Source organism: Eptesicus fuscus, chromosome 9 (genome assembly GCF_027574615.1).
Source record: "Eptesicus fuscus isolate TK198812 chromosome 9, DD_ASM_mEF_20220401, whole genome shotgun sequence".
Taxonomy (NCBI): domain Eukaryota; kingdom Metazoa; phylum Chordata; class Mammalia; order Chiroptera; family Vespertilionidae; genus Eptesicus; species Eptesicus fuscus.
The window spans coordinates 16,616,066-16,638,940 of NC_072481.1; the positions used below are offsets into that span (position 1 = coordinate 16,616,066).

Below are 22,875 nucleotides of genomic sequence, written 5' to 3' on the forward strand. Positions count from 1 at the left end.
GTTTAATCATATATACACACACGTGTGTGTGTGTGTGTGTGTGTGTGTGTGTGTGTATACACACACATACATACTAGTGGCCCGGTACATGGATTTGTGTACATTGAAAGGAAATTAACCTTTTGCACTCGGATGTCGAGTATGACTCGACACGGTTAGCATCAGTAGCAGCTCTTTTTATACTCTTTGAATGTATCAATAATTTGAAATATAAAAAAATCCAAATAAATAAGTTTGTATGAAAAGAAACTCCAGTTTTTTATTCTACTGCCACACTTTGTAAAATCTGGGGTATTTAAAAAATTAAATCCCGAGTAGAATAAAGGAATCGAGAAGAAAGCAAGCGAGTGCAAAGGGTTAATTAGAAGAAATATTTTAATACCGCTATTTGCCCTTTCTCTATAATAGAAGTGTCAACCAAATTCACAATCAACAATGACAGATTGAAACACACACGTGCGATTGGCGCCAGCCAGAGCTTTATACGTATCGTGCATGCACTAGTCAACGTTTATTTTTAAATTGCCAGTGCGCGTCATATGTACTGGTTGGTCAGTCAGACGGATGTACAGTCGGTCACTTAGCCTTTTATATATATGTACTAGAGGCCCGGTGCATGAAATTCGTGCACGGAGGGGGGGTGTCCCTCAGCCCAGCCTGTACCCTCTCCAATCTGGGACCCCTCAAGGGATGTCCGACTGCCCGGGCAGTCGGACATCCCTCTCACAATCCAGGACTGCTGGCTCCCAACTGCTCGCCTGCCTGCCTTCCTGATTGCTCCTAACCGCTTCTGCCTGCCAGCCTGATCACCCCCTAACCACTCCGCTGCCAGCCTGATTGATGCCTAACTGCTCCCCTGCCAGCCTGTTTGCCCCCAACTTCCCTCCTCTGCCGGCCCGGTCACCTCTAACTGCCCTCCCCTGCAGGGTTCATCGCCTCCAACTGCCCTCCCCTGCTGGCCATCTTGTGGTGGCCATCTTGTGTCCACAGGGGAGCAGGATCTTTGACCACATGGGGGAAGACATATTGTGTGTTGGAGTGATGGTCAATCTGCATATTACTCTTTTATTAGATAGGATAGAGGCCTGGTGCAGGAGGGGGGTCCAGCTGGTTTGCCCTGAAGGGTGTCCCGTATCAGGGTGGGGATTCCCTTGGGGCGTGGGGTGGCCTGAGCAAGGGGCCTGTGGTGGTTTGCAGGCCGGCCACGCCCCCTGGCGACCCATGTGGAGGCCCTGGTATCTGGAATTTATTTACCTTCTACAATTGCAACTTTGTAGCCTGGAGCGGAGCCAAGCCTCCTGCATGCTCCATGGCTGGCAGCCATTTCTGTTTGGGTTAATTCGCCTTCTATAATTGAAACTTTGTAGCCTTAAGCAGAGGCCTGGGCCTGGCCAGGGTATGCGGAAAGCTTTGCTTTCTCCGTTGCCGCGGGCAACCCTGGCCTGGTCTCTCCAGCTCCGTGGCTGCCGCCATTCTGTTTGAATTTGTTTACCTTCTATAATTGAAACTTTGTAGCTTGAGTGGAGGCTTAGGCCTGGCAAGGGCATGCGGAAAGCTTGGCTTCCTCTCTTGCCTGGGAAACCTTGCTCTCTGTGGCTGTAGCCATCTTGGTTGGGTTTATTTGCATCCTCGCCCTGATTGGCTGGTGGGCGTGGCTTGGGCGTAGCGAAGGTGCGGTCAATTTGCATATTGCCCTTTTATTAGGTAGGACTAGTGACCCGGTGCATGGATTTGTGCACATTGAAAAGAAATTAATTAGAAGGTGGCTGGTGGGGCAGGACTGGGTAAGATGGGTGGGACACACCCTGGAGCCAACCTCCAGTGGTCCCTCCCCAGCGTCTGTGGAGTGAGTGGGGTCCCTTGGCCTGGCCTGCGGGATTGGACCCAAAGCAGCTCTCCAATATCCCCCGAGGGGTCCTGGAGTACAAGGAGGAACTCTGCAAAGTTGCTATTGTACAGGGTGTGGAACGCAAATGTAAATGTGCAGTAAACCAGATTCAGGGCCGACAGTGCCCTAGCAACAACATAACCCATGGCTGAAGGTGGAATCGCGTGGCCCCACGAGGAATCAGGCTCCCTCCTCTCTGGTTTTGGGGTGTATCACCCGAGAACCACCATTGCCAAGTCACTGCAGCTCAGCAGCTCCTGCATTGAGCGTCTGCCCCCTGGTGGTCAGTGCGTGTCATAGTGACCGGTCAGATGGTCGGACACTTAGCATATTAGCCTATTATATATAGAGATGTATATATGTGTGTGTGTGTGTATACATATAAAACTTTGTCCGATTCCAAATCATTCATTCAGATCACTCCATATCTGAGTTAGTTCTTTACTCTGTAGAATTGACTGTTTCAGAGCCCTCCTTAAAATAATGCTTTTAAAATTTGACCATGATTAAATCTTCTCATATTCAGATAACCATTTATTGATCTGATTATTTATATTTGTGATACTTTTTTATTGTTTTTAAATATTTTTATTGATTTCAGAGAGCAAGGTAGAGGGAAAGAGAAACATCAATGATGAGAGAGAATCATTGATCAGTTGCCTCCTGCAGGCCACCTACTAGGCCTGCAACCCCCGCATGTGCCCTAACTGGAATTGAAACGTGACCTCCTGGTTCATAGGTCGATGCTCAATCACTGAACCACACTGGCTGGGCTGTATGGCGCTAGTTATGTTTCTTGTTAGATTTGAGGGTATTTCCTCCTAATGTTAATCTTCTAAATAAACCTGCTTAGAAGTATTTCCACTTGTGCATATCTGCCTGTAAGCATTTGTGGAAAGGCACTGAATTCCTGTTTCCTTGAGAGGGGAGGGCTGTGACGCAGAGTGAGCTATCTGCTGGTATGCTATCATTTCATCTCATGATGGGAACAGAAATACCAACTGAGTTATTAAATTTGTTGTTTGGTGTTTGAATCCTCTGTATACTAGTTTGATAGTGTTTTAAAATTCCAATTTCCATTTTACTATTTACCTACATTATAGTGATTTTTTTGCTTGTCTGGTTTCTCTGCTTTTTCCTTTTAGTATTTCCAAGCCACACACCAATCTTAACTAAAGCCCCTTGTCTTTGACTCTCTGCTGTGCTAATATAGGTATTATGTCTTTTATCTCAGTACTGCCCCATGTCTAACACAGTGCTCGATACTTGGTAAATTCTCAGTATATGTTTTAAGAAAATTAGTGAATGAGCATTGACAATTTAGTTGGCTCTTTTGGTGAAGTCTCATAGTGATCATTACTCTAGGAAATTAATAGTATGCATAATAGTATGCAGTTCCAGTTTATTAGCTATGTAGCATTGTGAAAATTGTTTCATGTCTATTATTCTGTTTCATCGTCTATAAAATGATAGTAGTAGCATCTACCATACAGTGAAAGCTTTTTTTTTTTTGAGCTCGTCTTCCTCTATGGCCATAGCACTAGTTCTGTCTCCTCAGAAGGGTCCTCCTTAGTTAGTTCTTTGTGACTTCTCGTCATTCATGTTACAGATTAAATGTCATCTTCTCAGAGAGCCTCTCTGCATTGGGCAGGATTTGTGGTTGTAAACCACAGAAACCAACTCTGGCAGATTATTGAAAGGATATTAGGGAAACTTACAAAATGTCATGGAAGGCCACAAAGCCAGGCATGAAGAATGGGCTAGAACAAGGGAAACTGGGTAGCAGCCAAGACCCACAGCCAAAATCATTCACAGAACCAGTCCATGAGGTCACTTCCACTCCTTATATAGCTAATATCACTACCTCCAGCTGACTGGACCTTCATGGCCATTGTAGCTGCCTCTTGCTGCCAGCGTGGACTCTCCGTGTCCTCTGACTCTTTGATACCAAATCCCAGTTAAGGTCTGGGGCTGAGTGCCAGGTTGGCAAAACCAAGGTTGTGTTCACACACACTAGTTTCAAAGGAGCCTCAGAAAGAGAATCTTAGTCTCCACCATTTTTACTTCATAGTGGGAGAGAGCTCTGCCTCTAACCAGACTCGTTAGATGGGGAATTAGCAAAATATAGGAAGGGTTTCAAATGCTGAACAGCCAGAATACACACATGTGTATCTCATCATCTTTGACTTCAAGTCTAAAAGTAGCCCATCAATCTCTCATATCAACTTGTGGTGTGTTTTTTCCATCATAGCACTTTTCGTTTTTTTAATATGTTTTATTGATTTTTTTTTACAGAGAGGAAGGGAGAGGGATAGAGAGTTAGAAACATCGATGAGAGAGAAACATCGATCAGCTGCCTCCTGCACACTCCCCACTGGGTATGTGCCAGCAACCAAGGTACATGCCCTTGACCGGAATCGAACCTGGGACCCTTGAGTCTGCAGGCCGACGCTCTATCCACTGAGCCAAACTGGTTAGGGCCCATCATAGCACTTTTCACTACTGGATATATTCTTATTTTATTTGTATTATTATATATCCCCTCCTCCTAGAATGCAAGTACCATGAGAGTAAGGAAGTTGCCTGTTTTAGTCACTGCTGTATTCCCTGGGCCTGGAATAGTAGCTGGCCCAATAACAGAAGCTTCTTGTGCTCATTTCTTGAATGAATGAATACATATAAAGCACTTAGCACAATTTCTGGTATATAATAAGTGCATAATATTAATCACTGTATTATTTTCCATACAAACAACTGTAAACTTACATTTGCCACACCCTGTATTTCCTTTTTAAAAGATAACTGTCATCACAAAAAGAGAGGCAAAGGATGGTATATGATTACTGATGGGATGTAATAGGTAGTACACAGCAACAACTGTGAGTAGTCTTGTAAAAAAACTGGACCTGCATTCTACCATCCTAGTTTACAGGAAATATAGGGGACAGAGAAACATGTTTAAGGACTTCACAAAGGCGCCATCGGGTGGATCCAGAATGTGGGAAATTCTCTAGACCAAGTGACATGATTTCTCCAGCAAATAAATGACAGAAAAAATGAAGAAGAGGAATAATTGTCATGAATTAAAAAGAATTTAAGAGACAACAACACTCAATGTGTGAACATTATTTGAGTCCTAATTCAATCACGATACAGTAAAAAGACATTTTTGAGCAAGTGGAGAAATATGAACATGGACTGGATATTTAATGTTACTGAGGAATTATTAATATATTAGATGTGATAATGGCATTATGCTTACTTTTATAAAATTGTCCTTGTTTCTCAGATATACACTGAACTGTCTACGGATGAAATAATATGTTTGAGAATTACTGTAGGGGAAACTTGGATGGAGTATAGGTAAACCCTGATCAGCTAGATGTTTGTAATTACCAAAGCTGGTGATGGGCATTTGGTAAGTCATTATACTTGTTACTAGTGGCCCGGTGCACAAATTTGTGCACGTTGAAAGGAAATTAATTAGAAGAAATATTTTAATATCACTATTCGCCCTTTCTCTGTAATAGAAGTGTCAACCAAATTCATGATCGACAATGACAGATGGAAACGTGTGTGTGATTGGTGCCAGCGAGAGCTTTATATGTGTCACACATGCACGAGTCAACTTAGCCTTTTCTAGATATAGAATAAACTTGCTTAATTAGACCTGCTTTCTGATTTAGCTAAACTTTTTCCAGCCCAGTGAAGCACCCCAACTTCTCTTTCAGGTAATTATCAGCAACACAGCAATAAATATCAACACGAAGCAGATTATTATTATAAGTCACACAGGGAGAACAAAGGGTAAAATATTGAACTGCAGCAGTGTTTGACTATATTCTGCACAGTGAGAAAACCTGAAGTCATTTTCAAGGTCCACCATTTCTTCTTTTCAGTCAGGTCAAGTTTCTAAGCTTTCTAAATCTCCGTTTTCCAGCTAATGAAAAGAAAATAGGATTCCACCGAGTCTCCTATCTACCTACTCCAGGACTTCTGTGAGGACCAAATGAGATGAGGCACAGGAAAATGCTTCATAGACATTTGGTTAAAGTGTGAAATGTTTCCACCTGGCTATAAAGCAAGTCCTGTTCCTGGGCTGTAGAAACTCCAAGGAGGCTAGTCACTAGGGAGAGGAAGGTGGGCGTTGCTACGTGACATCATTGCCCAGATGGACACAGCATATTAGCCTTTTATATATATGATTCTAGTTTTTTTAAAAATTTTTATTGATTTTTTTACAGAGAGGAAGGGAGAGGGATAGAGAGTTAGAAACATAGATGAGAGAGAAACATCGATCAGCTGCCTCCTGCACACTCCCCACGGGGGATGTGCCCACAACCAAGGTACATGCCCTTGACCGGAATCGAACCTGGGACCTTTCAGTCCACAGGCCGACACTCTATCCACTGAGCCAAACCGGTTTCGGCTGATTCTAGTTTTTTTATGCTTGAAATTTTCCATAAGAAAAAGTTTACGAGAGAGATGATAATGAAAAAAAAGATAACTGATAGTATTATTTATTGAAAGAGCATCATGTTATCATGTAAACATTTGATGTGATGTAAGCATTTTTCTTTTACAGATAGCATTTCTAATGATGCATAATATAATATGGTTGTACATTATTTAACCCCTCTATCATTAGGAACTTGTAAAAGCAAATTTTTTTGTTTGATTTTACAAAATCTGTGATGAATATGCTTGGGTATAGAACTCTCTTGGGGGAGGGTTATGGAACTTTTAGATTACAGTTTGTGTTTTCTTATGGTACATTATCGGAAATGAGATTACTAGATCTTTCTAGCCATCAAAATTATAAAACAGGAATAGGTTGCTTCAAGAGGTTATAAGATTGAAAGCATACCTATCAGGATATTGAAGAGGAATTTCTTTTATCAGATTGCATGTTGGACATGGTCCCATTACATCTCCTGTCCACTCTTTGATTCTGTGAATCTATTAGAGGGCTGAGTGATCTGTCTGTGATACTGATTTGATTTTGGTGAGAACCAAGCCGAGGGTCAGGGATTTGAAGTATTAATTAAAAGTTTCAGCCCAGCCAATGTAGCTAGGTGGTTGAGCATCGACTCATGAACCAAGATTGGATTCCTGATCAGGGCACATGCTCTGGTTGCAGGCAGATCCTCGGTAATGGGAGTGCAGGAGGGAGCCAATCGATGTTTCTCTCACTTTGATGTTTCTTCCATCTCTCTATTCCTCTCCCTTCCTCTCTCTAAAATAAAAAAACAAAAACAAAATAAAAATGGAAAAGGATAACATTTTAAAAAAAGTTTCAGACTGGTTGCCACAGATACATTCTGAGCAAGTGAAACGACATCTTTCTTGCTGTGTACCTTGGTCTTATTTTCAGGATATGCTTCCATCTTCCTTTACACTCATATCCAACCCCCATTTTCTGGTGAAGTATACATGACTTATTCGGTGTTTGTTCCAATACGTTCTGTGGCTGTGAGTCATTGTCTCGCCCTCCCCTATGCCACTTGTCCTCCAGAGCAGCAGTTGCCAACCGGTGGTCCACGGACCACTGGTGGTCCATGAGGCCCAAAAGGTTGGTGACCACTGCTCCAGAGGATCTTCAGCACTGTGTCATAAATCACAGGCAATAGCCAGGTCACTGGGTAGGCTGGGGGCTGTTTTAGGGGTGAAATTGGGACTCTGAAGCTACCTTATTCCATCCCCCAAGGTTTGATGATTTTTTTCCTCCACAGGTAATTAAATGTATGTCCTTCGGACCTGGGCTTTGCTGGAATGCTCAAGGGTTCTGAAGATCTTTATCTAGCTTCTTTCTGTTGAATCCATTAAGAGAAGATGGCAAAAGTCAACATAACTAGAGACCTCATTAATAGGCAGATCAAGGTAAGCCACCCAAACCTCTAAACCAGAGCATGAGGTCCTTTCTTCCCCACAGGTTCAGTGTTTAGCCAAAGAAACTGAGAGTTAGGGTTGGTGACTTGCCTAAAGTCACATAGCTAATTAGTGACAGACTCTGGACTAGAACCAATAAAATTCATGGAGACTCCCCTGTCCATGTGCTTGTACCTGGGCCTTTGAGATTAATGGAGATAAATGAGAGAGGAGAACCATCAGTATGGTGTGCATGTGTGTGCACATTCGTGTGTGTGTGCATGTGTGTTTGTGCGTGCTTGGGCACATGCATATGTATGTGTGGGGGTTACAGCAGGAGTAAATGTCCCTTCTTTGTGCTGCTCCAGTTGCTATTTTTTTTAAATATATTTTTATTGATTTCAGAGAGGAAGGTAGAGGGAGAATCATTGATTGGCTGCCTCCTGTGCGCCCCCCACTGGGGATCGAGCCGGCAGCCCGGGCATGTGCCCTTGACCAGAATCGAACATGGGACCCTTCAGTCCACAGGCCGATGCTCTATCCACTGAGCCAAACCAGCCAGGGCTCCAGCTGCTAAATTGAACATATAAGAACCTGGGAGAGTCTTAGTCCCAGTTCAGCTTAGACTCTTTCTTCTCTTCGAGGATCTCCTGTACCAAACAAAGCCTGCACCTGTCCTTTGCAGGATGTACATAGAAGACACTCCAGTGCTGTGAGATGAGTGGATGACTGGGGAGTCAAGTTCATTTAGAGAGGTAGCCCAGACTTTGTCAGGGAAACCCTTAGTAAAGGAGAACAGGGGCTTAATGCACACCAAGACATGATGTGCTTCTCTAGTAAGAACCCTAAGCTGGATCTGGTCAGCATGGCTCAGTGATTGAGCATTGACCTATGAATCTGGAAGTCACGGTTTGATTCCCAGTCAGGGCACATGCCCAGGTTGCAGGGCTCAATCCCTAGTAGGGGGCAGTGCAGAAGGCAGCTTAATGATTAATGATTCTCTCTCATTAATGTTTCTACCTCTTTCTTCCTCTCCCGTCCTCTCTGAAATCAATAAAAATATCTTCTATATATATAAAAGGCCAATATGCAAAGTGTCCCCTTGGGAGTTCGACCGGAAGACCGTGAGTTTGATCGGTCACTATGATGTGTGTGGCGCAGAACAAAGGAAGGCCCCGGCCAGCAGCCCGAAGGGCCCAATCGGCCCTGATCGCAGGCCATGCCTGGGGACCCTCCCCGTGCATGAATTTCATGCACCAGGCCTCTAGTGTGTGTGTGTGTGTGTGTGTGTGTGTGTGTGTGTGTGTGTGTGTGTGTATAAAAGAACCCTAAGCTTGGGTCAGGAGCTAAATCTCACCACCACTCTTAATTAGCTACCTTAGAAGACTTTAGCCATTTTTACCTCCCTGTGCCTCACTTTCTGTTGTTAAATGATAATAACATCTGTCTGCCTGCAGGCTGATCTTGAGAATGAAATCCAAAAGAACATGAGAATGTTCTTTGAAAATGTTGTCAATGCTAAAAAAAATTTTTTAATTAAAAATCTTTTAAAATATAAGTGGCATGTAGCATAAACTGTGGTCACCATCTAGAAGGATCGAGTCTATGCCTCTGTGGGAGCCATGTACTTTGTGCACGTTAGTCTGTGTTTCATATAGTATTTTCCTCTGCATCCCTGAATCTTTTTGGAACTTTGTCCATTTGTGGGGGTTTTTATGATTTCATTAGACTGGTGGCCCTCAAGGGCAAGGACCATTTCCTAAAGGGACAGAAACATAGAGTTGGAGGGACCATGCAAGTTTTTCCTTCACATATCTCACACAGTATGTGTCCTAAAGTTGATGTTAACCTACTCCAACCTAATACGGAAACATTTCCCATTTGTTGTTGCCAATTTTCTTCCTTTTTTTTTTTTTGTAATCCAACAAGCACAATTTAATACTTATATACTCTGTTCTATTCTCTAATCCCTGCCCAACTTCAGTGCAAGCTCCCACAAGCTGATTTCTTGTTATCTTTTTTAACGCCTGTAGTTCCCAGCACAAGTGCTGGATATAGTAGGCACATAATAAATCATGTTGAATTAAATCAGTGAAACTATGTTTTGTTTCTGTCCCCCAGGAGCGGGGTGCCCTGAGCTTTGAGCGGCACTACCATGTCACTGACCCCTTTATCAGACGGCTGGGCCTGGAAGCAGAGCTGCAGGTAAGAGATCCAGTTTGCTTCCCTAGATGCAGATGGCTGGCTCTCCTTTGCCTACAGAGAATCCTTTCAGCATTATTCAAGTTATAAACAAGTTTTTCTGTGCAGGTCATACCTAAAGGTTACCTTTGCTTATCAGCAGTATATTAGGTAGGTAAATCTGAATCAAGATTAGTTATTTACATGGTCACGCAGAAATTATTTTTGGGTCATATTTTTTGCTTTGTGCTTGAAAAGATTTTTGAATTGCATGCCACTGTTTTTACTTTTGGCTTAGAACAATAATGATTCTTACCTTTATTCAGGAATTTAGAGTTTCCAAAGTGTTTTCATACACACACACACACACACACACACACACACACACACATGCTTTCTCAAAGAAATGCTGTGGGAAAGTAGTTAGGGAATAGGTATTAAAAAAAAAAAGGGGGTTTAGAAAGACCAAGCACCTTGTCTGTTGTTATCCTGTCCAGGCCATGGAGAGCCAGGCTTTCAGTCCAGAAATTCCACTTTTTCATTGTCTGACAGATACTCCATAATGTTAGTTGCATTCCTTTTCTTCCTCAAGATCATGTTTTGAATCCAACTTTTAACTGTCCTAACCAACTTAGTGTTATCTGCAGGTTGAGTAAGAATTCTCTTTGGTTCCTTCAGATTAGTGTTTGTAAATGATCATGTTGGTCTTAGAAAAAGACTAGAAAGAATTTATTGAATGTTAACAGTGTTATCTCAAGGTAGTAAGATTATAGACCAGGGGTGGGGAACGTCCGGCCCTCAGGCCACATAAGGCCCACGAAATCATTGGTCTGGCCCTGCCAAGGCAGTAGGGGTGAGTTAATTAAATGTTTGACCAAATATAGCAGGCTAATTTTTAAAAAATATATTTTTATTGATTCCAGAGAGGAAGGGAGAGGGAGAGAGAGAGAGAAACATCAATGATAAGAGTGAATTATTGATTGGCTACCTCCTGCATGCACCCTACTGGGGATCGAGCCTACAACCTGGGAATGCACCATTGACTGGAATGGAACCTGGGACTCTTCACTCTGCAGGCTGATGCTCTATCCACTGAGCCAAACCAGCTAGGGCAGCAGGCTAATTTTTAAGTTGATAATTTTGTATGACCCTCGGCCCTCGAATGACATTATAAATATCCAAATGACCCTTGGCAGAAAAAAGATTCCCCACTCCTGCTACCGATTATTGTGATTGCTTTCTTTAATTATAAACTTTTATCCATTACAAAATATAACTATTAATAGTAATATGGAGAATATAAGTAAAAATTACTTTTTAGTCCTCCCTCCATAATACAAATACTATTAGTATTTCATATACTTTGTTTTATCTCCTGTATAGTTTTATATAATTGTAATCCTACTTTACATTGAATTTTTAAAAAAATATTTTTATTGATTTTTAGAGAGAGGAAGGGAGAGGGAGAGAGAAAGAGAAACATCAATGTGAGAATATAATATCAATCAGCTGTCTCTTGCACTCACCCCATCAGGGATGGAGCCCACGATCCAGGCATGTGCCCTGCCCGGGAATCGAACCAGCAACCTTTTGGTGCATGGGATGATGCCCATCCAACTGAGCCACACTGGCTAGGTCTGCACTAAATTTTTTTAAGTTAACATATAATAATTCTTTTTCTCCATGTTACCAAGTAGTTTTCATAACTTTTACTTAATATTTTTTCTGATTATAGAAGTAATAAACATTATAGTAGAAAATATGGAATAGACAGAAAAATGTAAAAAAGAAAAAAAATCACTTTAATTCCATCGTGTAGAGATAAACTTTGTTAATGTTTGGTGTACTATCTTTGTTATGAAGCAGAATACTTTTTAAGAGATGGACATTGGAGCTTCATTTATTTTCAAGACCTATCTTTTCCACAGCTATATAGCATTGTGCAAGTTACCCCTAGTTTCCTGATTGGTAAAACAGAATTATTGTGATGATTAAATTAGAAGGTTAGTGTAAAGCACTTAACACAGTGCCTGGATCTTGGCAAGCTAATTCAATAAAATAATAATTATGATTCTTAAATCTTCCTGTTTTTTTCCATGCTTTATTTAACTTTTTTCCTACAAATGGATCTTGTATCATTTACACAGTTTGATATAAACCCTTTTATACTTTTATATTATTGTTTTCCCATATCTCTAAAAATTATTTGAAAACATGATTTTTGATGTATTTTATTATTTACCCTTTTTTTAAAAAAGTTTCCACGTTTCCTTTAGAACAAAGCTCAGAGTACATGCCTGTTGTGCAGTTGGAGGTGGGGCATGGAAGATTTTACCTTCAAGGGGACATTTGGCAATGCCCAGAAACAGTTTTGGTTATCAAAACTAGAAGGGTACTGCTGGCGTACAGTAGGTAGAAGCTCAGGATGCTGCTAAACATCCTACAATATACAGGACAACAAAGAAAGTGCCACAAAGAATTATGCAGCCCCACCCAGCCCGGCCGGTGTGCTCAGTGGTTGAGCGTCGACTTATGAACCAGGAGCTCACGGTTAGATTCCTGGTCAGGGCACATGCCCGGGTTGCAGGCTTGATCCCCAGTTTGGGGCATGCAGGAGACAGCTGGTCAATAATTCTCATCATTGATGTTTCTCTTTTCCCTTCCTCTCTGAAATAAATAAAAACATATTTTTTTTAAAAAAAAGGAATTATACAGCCCCAAATGCCAATAATGTCAAGATTGAGAAACCTGCTATGGTTGATGCTGAATTGACAGTGACCCCTAGCTGGCTTGGCTTCTTTTAGCTGTGCCTCTGTCCAACCCATATTATCTTTACCATCTCTTCCTGGTTTGATAACTTTGTCCAGAATAGACTTGGAAACTTCTATGACTACAAAACAGGATCCCATCTATTGTTTTCCAAGGTCTGCAACTCAAAAACAATTATGTTAAGGTGAACTGTTTCAATTTGCACTTGCCTAAAGGCCACCTTGCCCAGGACTTGTAGTAGAAGCACATAGTATGAAGGAATATACACAGGTTTAGATATTAAAAAGACCCAGTTTAAATCCCAGCTTTGCCTCTTATGAGACTTAGAGAATTGAAAAAAGATGGAAAGAAGAAGACTGAGAAAAAAAATAAGTTAGAGAATCAGGGGTTGTAAGTTAGGAAGCCAGTTAGATAGCTTTGTGGAGGTATCAGGTAGGCAGTACTAATTGGAGATAGCTCTGGATTATAGGGAGAAATCTGGAGACTTCATTTGTCCATGGAGCATTAGAGAATAGGGTACAAGGCCTAGCTCTGAGGCACTCCAGCTTCAGAAGTTAATTACAAGCTAAGGACATAAAAAAAGGTAACTAGAAAGAGTATGTAATCAGTGAGGTAGAAAGGGAAGAAAACATGGGGAGTGTAAAGGCCAAGTAATGAAAGTATTTCAAGTTCAGTTGTACTCAGTGCTTCTGAAGGTTGAATAAGATGGGGACAAAACAATGACTGTGGTCTTGACTAGAGGAGTTTTTAAAAAATATACTTTTATTGATTTCAGGGGGGGTGGGGGAGAGAGAGAGAGAGAGAGAGAGAGAGAGAAACATCAATGATAAGAGAGAATCATTGATCGGCTGCCTCCACGCCCCCTACTGGGGATCAAGTTTGCAACCTGGGCATGTGGCCTTACTGGAAATCGAACCTTGACCTCCTGGTTCACAGGTCAGCGCTCTACCACTGAGCCATGCTGGCCAGGCTAGAACAGTTTTATTGGAGTGGTGGGAATAGATGCTAGATTGGAGGGTTGAGGAGTGAATTGGAAGTGAAGAAACAGCAACAAGTGTAGACAACTATCTTTTTTTTTTCTTATTTTAGAGAGTAATGGGAATTTGTTTTTGTTTATTTATTTATGACAAACTTTTTCCCTAGATGAAAGGAATAATAGAATATAAGCAGTAAAAAGAGTAATCTTTTAAAGTTACATTTTTTTGCCCCTCTACATCTACTTTTTACCTTTCTTCAGCTCACTGCCTGGACAGCTGACTTGCACAGGAATATTAAAGTTCCCTCTTGTCCTCTGTCTTTTGGTTTGCTTTAACCAATGGGGAGTCATTTCAGGAGCTTGGAGGAAGAATGACATCTTCTTTATTCCCCTTGCTTCCGCCCTTCGAAGTCATTTTGTTTTGTTTTTGTTTTGTTTCTCCTCCCTCCCCCCAGCTTTATTGAGTTATATAGACAATTTTGAACAACTTTGTTTACAAAAGGAAGCAGAGAAATGGGGCAGTAGGTGAAGGGGTCAATGGGATCCCCTAAAGAAAGGATTTGTAAGAATGGGAAGAAATGCTAGAGCATATTTGTATGTGATGAGAGGAAGGGATTGCTGATAGAGGAGAAGGACAGAATAACTGAAGGACCAAAGTCCTGGGGAAGGCTGATGGGTATAGGATTCAGAATTTAAGTAGGGGGGCTTGGCCTCCCCCCCCCCAATATAGTTTTATTGATTTCAGAGAGGAAGGGAGAGGGAGAGAGAAAGAGAAACAACAATGATGAGAGAATCATCAATAACTGTCCCCTGCATGCTTCCCACTGGTGATCAGGCATGTGCCCCGACCAGGAATCACAACGATCAACCACTGAGCAACACTGGCCAGGCTCAACTTTGTTCTAAAAGTAAAAACTCACAAAAAGGTCCAGAGCAGGATTACTCATACCCTTTCTCTACCCTTCATCATATACCTTCCACCCCCTAGTGGTAACCAACTTCATTAGTTTCCACTTATCCATTCTGTGCTTGTGTTTGTGTTGGCAAAAATATGCAGATACACATATATAAATTCTTATTTTCAATTTTGTTACACCAAAATTGACAAAAATTATATTAAAATAGCCTTTAAACATATGGAAAAGATATTCAATTTCATTCACAAGAGAAATGTAACTTAAAACTATGTTGAGATGCCATTTTTCATCTGTCAGAATGGTGAAATATTCAAAAGCTTAACCACACAGTGTGTAGAGAGTTGTGGCGAAACAGGCACTCTCATGCATTGCTACTGGAAAGGCAAAATGATGCAACTCCCATGGACGGAAACTTGGCAATATCTAACAAGACCACATATACATTTACTCTTTGGCCAACTCCCTCTTCTGGGTTTTTACCCTGAAGGTACACATCTCCAGCAGTAATAAAATACATGTGCACAAGGTTATTCATTATGGTATTGCTATAATTGCAAACTATTAGAAACAACTCTTAAGAATCCATACATGGGAAATTAGTTGAATAAATCTTGTTTCATCTACATAATAAAGTACTATGCAGCTATGAAAAAGAATTCTAATTGATATAAGTGATTTCTAAGATATATTAGTAAGTGAAAAAAAGAGTATATATGTATATCTATCATGCCTCAATGATTCTGCATCCTCAACAAGTCCTCCAAGTCCAGTCAACCCCTCTATTCTGTCCTTACAAGCTACTTCATGTCTTTACTTCCTTCCCTATCTCCTAAGAATCAATGACTCATTACTACAATCATTCTTTTGCTACATTAATCTGACAAAACCCCAACCACAGATGATCTTTTAGCTTTTTTACATCTTTAACTTTCCCTTTCTCTATTGATTCCCCTTGGGATTAAATATGCTCAAGCTTCTCTAATATAAGAAAGTCTTTCTTTGATGCCACAGCCACATGTAGCTATAGCCTTCTGTTTCTCTTCCCCTTCATAGCCAGACTGAAAGAGTAGTCTATACTCAGTATTTTTACTTCCTCACTTCCCAGTACTATCGTGTGCTGCTTAATGACAGGGATACATTCTGAGAAATGCACTGTTAGGTGATTTTGTCATTGTGCAACATCTTGAGTGTGCTTGCACAAACCTAGAAGGTACAGCATATATGTGGCTCATCATTGACTGAAAATATCGAATGTGGCACATGACGAATTCCTCAACCTACTTCTGTTTATCTAACCACACACCACAAAAGTGGCTCTTGCCAGGGTTACCACTGTAGCTTTCTTGACCTAAATCAATGGACACTTCTTAGTCCTTATCTAGCTTGATCCGACAGTATTTGGTAGTACTGGGCACTTCCTCAACAAAACTTGTCATCTGGGTTCTGAGGCATGGGTTCAAAGCATCTTGGCTTTCCTTCCTACTCCTCTAGTGTCTTTCTTGATGCCCTTTGCATACTCCTGGTCCATCAGGCCCTTATGTTGGTCTTCTTTATAGCTCTATCCTAGGCTTTGTTCCCACTCTGCTGTGAGGAAAGGAATCTCACTTTACAAATGAGGAGGATAAAACTGAGCATTTCCACGGTCACATGAATAGTAAAAGATTACTACTTATATCAGGCCTGTCTGGCTCCATAGTTCATATTCTTTTGACTCCAACTATGTGTCTGCTCTTTTAAAGGACTTAACAAATAGTTCTTGGCTTGGTGGATTTATTCTCTTGCCTTATTTGTTTTCTTAATATTTTTTTAAACAAGTTGCAAACATTATATATCTCACCTTCACAATCTGGCTTGATTGCTTTTGTTTTAATATAATTTGAGTGTAAATTCACTAGAAACAAGTCATATCAAACCTGGTAATGGGATATACTTTAGATACAGTGGTCAGAGAAAGCCACTCTGATGAAGTGATGTTTGAAATGAAATTTGAATATTGAGAAGGAGCAAGTAACAAAGATCAGAAGGAAAAGCATGGCCCTAGCCAGTTTTGCTCAGTGGATAGAGCATAGGCCCATGGACTGAAGGGTCCCCTATTCGATTCTAGTCAAGGGCACATACCTCAGTTGCAGGCTTGATCCCAACCCTGGTGTGCGGGAGGCAACCAATCTATGTGTATCTCTCATATCAATGTTTCTGTCTGTCTCTCCCCCTCCCTCCCACTCTCTCTTAAAATCAATGGAAAAATATCCTCGGTGAGTTTCATCTGTGTTGCACATATCTAGTTTGTTCCTTTTTATTGATGAGTAGTGATACACTGTATGGATGTACTACATTTTGTTTATCCATTCTCCAGTTGATGACCATTTGGGCTATTTCCAGTTTGGGGCTTTTAAAAATAAATCGTCTATGGATATTCTTAAATGAGCTTTTGTATGGATAAATGTTTTCATTTTTCTCAAGTAAATGCCTACAAATGGAATTACTGGGTCATAGGGTAGATACAAGCTTAACTTTATCTGAAACTACCAAACAGTTCTCTAAGGTGATGGTAGCAATGAGTTGTTCAAGGGTCAGCTGGGAAGATGAGGCCCCCAAGTACAAGTAATTTACAGCCTGGTGAACAAAATGAGAGGGCTGAAGACAGAAATGATTCTCACCTAGAAAGCGTGACCAAAGCTATGGGTAGGGTTTCAACCAAGTGCCAGAGGAAAGTGAGAGGCCTCAGGTCAGCAAGTGCTCTGACAGAGTAAATGTGTCTGCAGTGTTTGTAAGTGCAGAACCTGGGAAGAAGTGAGGCTCAACCCAGATGAGAATCTGTACAGAGCAAAAGGTGAAAGGAAAGGAGAAGGCAGAGGAAAGGCCTTTTCTGATGGATAGGCGGGGAGTTAGATTTGTTCATATCTCTTCATTCTTCCCGTTAGTCCCACTGGCTCATTTGTTCATTTATGCAACAGATTTGTGTCAAGGACTATAACTGGCCTTGGAGATGCGATGAACACAATACACAAAGCCCGCCTCTCAGGGCTCAGTCTGGTGAAGCAAACAACCATGTCAACACAGAGCCATAGTACAGTGTGACAGTAGGCGCCCACAGGAAGGGTATGCCTCCCTCCCAAATTCACAAGACTGGAAAGGCATCTTGAAGGAAGTGCCTATAAAGTGAAATCTGAAGAATGAGTTGGAGTTTATTAGTTAGGATGCTTTGGGCCACAAGTAACATCCCAACTCAAATGGCTTTAAACAGTTAGGAATTGATTGGCTTACTTAAGTGGAAGTCCAGGAGTAGAGTAGGCATCTGGGTTAGTTATTCTGGTCACTGGCTCCATTTTTCTATGATTCCCTGGGCTGGGCTTTCCTCCTTCAGTTTCACTCTCTGGCTGGCTTCCCTTGTGGTGGCAATTCCAGGTGTCATATCAGTACTCCCATCATCTAGAGCAGTGGTTCTCAACCTTCCTAATGCCACGACCCTTTAATACAGTTCCTCATGTTGTGGTGACCCCCAACCATAAAATTATTTTCGTTGCTACTTCATAACTGTAATTTTGCTACTGTTATGAATCGTAATGTAAATATCTGTGTTTTCCGATGGTCTTAGGCTCTACAGCAGCAGTTCTCAATCTGTGGGCTGCGACCCACAGGTTGAGAACTGACCCACAGGTTGAGAACCGCTAGCAGGGTTGCCTAAGACCATCGGAAAACACAGATATTTACATTACGATTCATAACAGTAGCAAAATTACAGTTATGAAGTAGCAACGAAAATAATTTTATGGTTGGGGGTCACCACAACATGAGGAACTGTATTAAAGGGTCGCGGCATTAGGAAGGTTGAGAACCACTGATCTAGAGGAAGAAGGCATCTCTTTCATAGACTCACTCCTAAGAATGAGAAAACTCCTTTCCCAGAATTTCCCAGCAAACTGTCCACCTTGCATTTGATTGGGGTCACAGGGTCATTTCTGAGCCAGTTCTTATGCCCAAGTGAATGCCACCTCCAATTTGGCTTAGGCGTAAGTTTCTGAATCTATCACTGGAAAGAACAATGGATTTACCCTTCCTGAAACACATGGTCTAACTTGGACAGGGAGATGATTAGATGAAAATCTAGGTACTATTAGGAATGAAGGAGGATGAGGGAACAGAAAGAACAGTAATGTAGGAATGCCTAGTGATTTGTTTTCTCCTTCTCCCATGTAAGACTTGTTTCTGCCGCTCATACCTTCCGCTTTTCATGGATTCTGTTTCCTTGTAATTCTAGCGTTGCCATGATTTCTCTCTGTGCATGCTTTCAACTTCAGCATCTATTAACGGCCTCATTCTCAGTGTTTCTTAATTCAAATCTCCAAGCTCAAGAAACTAGCGCAATGTACCTTACTATACCAGGCTCCTCCTACTAGAAGTAAACTCAGAAGAGCAGGGACTGTGATTTGTATACTGATACACCCCCAGTATCTGAAAAGTACCTGGCATGCAGTGAGTGCTCAATAAGTTAAATATATGCCAAATGAATGGAAGATGCTTCTCTGGGCAAATTGTCTGTGGTCAAGGGCTATCCCTCGAAGGGACTGTTGACATGTTCCTTCTAGTGGTAGGAGCAGAAATTGGTTTGGATCTCACTTCTGTTACTGTTATCTGAACTTCAGTTTAATTTTCTGCAAAAGGGGACCAATGAAACCTGCCCTTTATGACTCAGGAGTGTTCAGTGTCAAGTAAAATCATGACAATGAAAGTACTTTATGTATTGTAAGATGCCAGGCAGTTTAATTCAATTCTGGTCACTCGCGCACACCTGGAAAACAATGATGATGGAAAGATTAGTTTACCTGTTCAGTTCTACTTTTTGGCGTTGAGTTCCCCCGGAGAACCTCTAACTGGCTCTCTTCTTATCCCTTTCTGTTTGTTTACCCAGGGCCACTCAGGATGTGTCAACTGTCTGGAGTGGAATGAGAAAGGAGAGTAAGTATGAGTTAGAGCACAGGGGAAGGGGGTGCTAAAGAAAGGGAGGGGGGCAGCTGGGAGATCCTCTTCCTAGGTCTAAGGAAAAGAATGACCCAAGTGAAAAGAGACTGCTGCTCTCTGCTACGTAGTTTAGTTTAGTCCATCACTTCAATACACAGGTAAACAATGAAGCCCAGATAAGATGGAAGGTTGGATGGCCATCCAAACACTGTTTTTTTAATAAGCCAATGCAAAGTTTAAGGAATAATGGCAAATTCTCAGGACAAATAGAAGAGAATCAACCAGTGTTTACAAGATAGCCTTAAAATCTGTGACATATACTGTTACTTAAGTTCTGTGTGGCCTAACACCTTGTCACCTGGGAATGTGGGATAGGGGAAAATTGCCCACGAACTTGAGGAGAGGTCAGAACCCCTCACTCTGCTTGCAGCTTGCTGGCCTCTGGTTCCGATGACCAGCACACGATTGTGTGGGACCCGCTGCACCACAAGAAGCTGCTCTCCATGCACACGGGACACACTGCAAATATCTTCTCTGTCAAGGTGAGCGGGATAAGCCACAGAGCAAGTGAACAAGGTGACTGAGCTATGCACATGGTTGTGTTTGCATGTTTGTTTCCCAGGTACCCCTTGGGGTCACATACACCTTTGATCTGAGCATCTGATGGTGATTCCTGAAACCCCATCTCTTTTCCCTATTCTGCTTCCTCTCTTGGAGCCAAGAGACCAGCTCTAAATGAATTTATATTTATGTGAGTGGTGATGGTGGGAGGTACGGTTCTGAGCATGAATTCAGAGAGCAGGAAGACCTGTGTGACTCCCTTATCTGCCTTTTGGAAGCTATGTGGACTAGGCAAATCACCTGACCTCTCTGAGCCTGTTTGCTCTTCTGTAAAAAGGTAGTAGCTAAGGAAAAATCCTTTAGATTCATGAATAAATGAGTGAATAAATAGTTTAATTTTAAAAAGGAAGTAGCAGTTCACAGGGTTGATGTTACCTGGCACAGGTGCTTTTAACTGTTCTAGCTTTCATAGGAAATGGGTCTGCGGGTTTTGTGGTGGAGAGGAGAGGTGGGAAAGGGCCTTACAAGTGCCCTCAGACCTCTGGAGACCTATTATGTGGAAGTGGCATGAACCTTGTCCTTTTTGGTCCTAGATGACAGACCTAGGACAACAGCTATAAGTCCACAGAAGCAAAGGCATGCCTGATGAAGGAAAGAATTGTCTAATGCTTAGAGCAATTTGAAAAAGGTAGAATGGGCCCTCTGAGGATGTAGCTAATGTACTAGCATGAGGTATTCTGCTTGCTGGGAACTTTATCTGCCAGGTTTAACGTTGGAGGAAAAGACCTTTAAGAACCTTTCCAGCTCTGAAATTCTGTCATGAGTGTATGTGAGAGTGAGGCTGTCCTTTCCTGGTTAATATCAAGAAGAATTACAACATACCTGAAGAAGGCAAATTCAAGAGCGCAAAACCTACTTATTTCCCTAAACCCTGCCTCTTTTCCAAGCTGTGATTCTCCTCTCTGGCCCAGGGACAAATCCTAGATGAGTTTCTGCTGTTTTAGAGACAGAACAATGCTGATTCACCTCTTTCATGGCAAACAGAGACTGCTTTCTGCCCCTGAAAAGTTTTAGGACCACTCTGAGTCTGTGAGGTCAGACCTGGAGAAAGGACTAAGTTTTGCGTCATAGAGCACAAGATGTTAAGTTCAGAGATCAGAATTTGACAGTGGCCTTGATATTCACTAATAGTAAGACTTTGAGCAAGGCAGTTATATTCACAGACCCTCAGCCTCCTCTTCTGTTAAAAAAAAAAAAGTGTGGAAAGGATTCTTCTCTCTCTTGTTAGTAAAACACTAGATATACTTACAGGAGTGGGCAAAAGTGAGTTTATAGTTGTTCGTATGGAAACAGTACAATAATTAATAAATAATAATACAAGAATAAGCTTCGTAGACTCACAACTGTAAACCTACTTTTGCCCACCCCTGTATTTAACCCACGACTTCCCCCTGGTGGCTGCTACAGTGACAAGTGTGGCAGCGGTCACAAGTTCTTCCCAAGGGTTCTCCTGTTATTCTTTTGTGCATGGAGTATGTGCTGTCTCGACAGGATTAAAGACTACTAGTTGTGCCCTAGCTGGTTTGGCTAAGTGGATAGAGCATCGACTTGCGGATTGAAGGGTTCCAGGTTCGATTCCAGTCAAGGGCACATGCCTAGGTTTTGGGCTCGATCCCCAGTTGGGGATGTGCTGGAGGCAGCCGATCAATGCTTCTCTCTCATCGTTGATGTTTCTATCTCTTTCTCTCCTGTCCTCTCTGAGATCAATAAAAATATATATATTTTTAAACTATTTGTCCCTAAAAATTATTAAATTCCATCTATTTCATCTAGCTCTTATCCTGGTTAGTCATTAGAGTAGTATGTGTGGGAAAAGAGAATTGTTGCTTTTGCATGAACATTTAAGTCAATTGCGTTTAGTTGTTTGAATGCAGAGTGTTGCGCGCGCCCCCCCCCCCCCACACACACACACACACACCATTCAGCCTTGTGGGTTTCCAGAAACTTCAATTCAGAAAAAAAGATAATCCAATCTTTTGAACTCAAAGAAGAGAAGAACTCAACACCACATCCAAATATTTCTTTTCCTCAACACTGGTGATAGAACAGCATACTTTTAAAAAATTATGATTCAGACCTGGCCAGTGTGGCTCAATTGGTTGGAGTGTCGTCCCATACACCAAAAGGTCTTAGGGTTCGATTGCAGGTCAGAGCACATACCTAGGTTGTGGGTTTAATCTCTAGTCAGGGTGCACACAGGAGGCAACTGACCCATATTTCTCTCTCATATTGATGTTTCTCTCTCTCTCCCCCCCCTCTCCAAAATCAATAACTATATCCTCAGGTGAGGATTGTTTTAGAAATTACTGTTATACAAATTATGTAGCTGTTTTGTTCTTCTTATTATTATTTTCAAGCTCATCAGAATGGTGGGGGTTCTCTCTCTCTCTCTCTCTCTCTCTCTCTCTCTCTCTCTCTCTCTCTCTTTTAAGAGAGCAGAAGGGAGAGAGAGAAACATCAATCAGTTGCCACCCTGTCAGGGATCAAAGCCACAACCTGGGTATGTGCCCTGACCAGGAATTGAACCCACCACCTTTTGGTGTACGGGATGATGCTCCAGCCAACCGAGCCACGCTGGCCAGGGCTCACACTGAGATGTATCCTCCTGGTGCTCAGCCCTTTCCCAAGGTCTGGCATTTGAGCCAGTTCCAGCATTTGTCATTGTAAGGAGTTCCGTTCTGAGCATTTGTGCATAG

The 22,875-nt window shown here is 41.8% G+C and overlaps 1 protein-coding gene across 4 annotated transcripts in view; it reads left to right on the top strand.

Annotated features, from left to right (window-relative positions):
• WDTC1 (WD and tetratricopeptide repeats 1) overlaps window positions 1–22,875 on the top strand; it is a 51,613-nt gene that overhangs the window by 11,234 nt on the left and 17,504 nt on the right. For 3 of the 4 annotated variants that reach the window (XM_054721510.1, XM_054721512.1, XM_008148020.3), the window contains exons 2-5: window positions 7,621–7,768; window positions 9,878–9,961; window positions 19,509–19,555; window positions 19,989–20,100. In XM_054721510.1, coding sequence (XP_054577485.1) covers window positions 7,721–7,768; window positions 9,878–9,961; window positions 19,509–19,555; window positions 19,989–20,100 — 291 coding nt within the window. In that variant the 5' untranslated portion in view covers window positions 7,621–7,720. Of the gene's footprint in view, window positions 1–5,286; window positions 5,307–7,620; window positions 7,769–9,877; window positions 9,962–19,508; window positions 19,556–19,988; window positions 20,101–22,875 lie in introns of those variants that run through there. The other variant, XM_054721511.1, reaches the window with a different exon arrangement.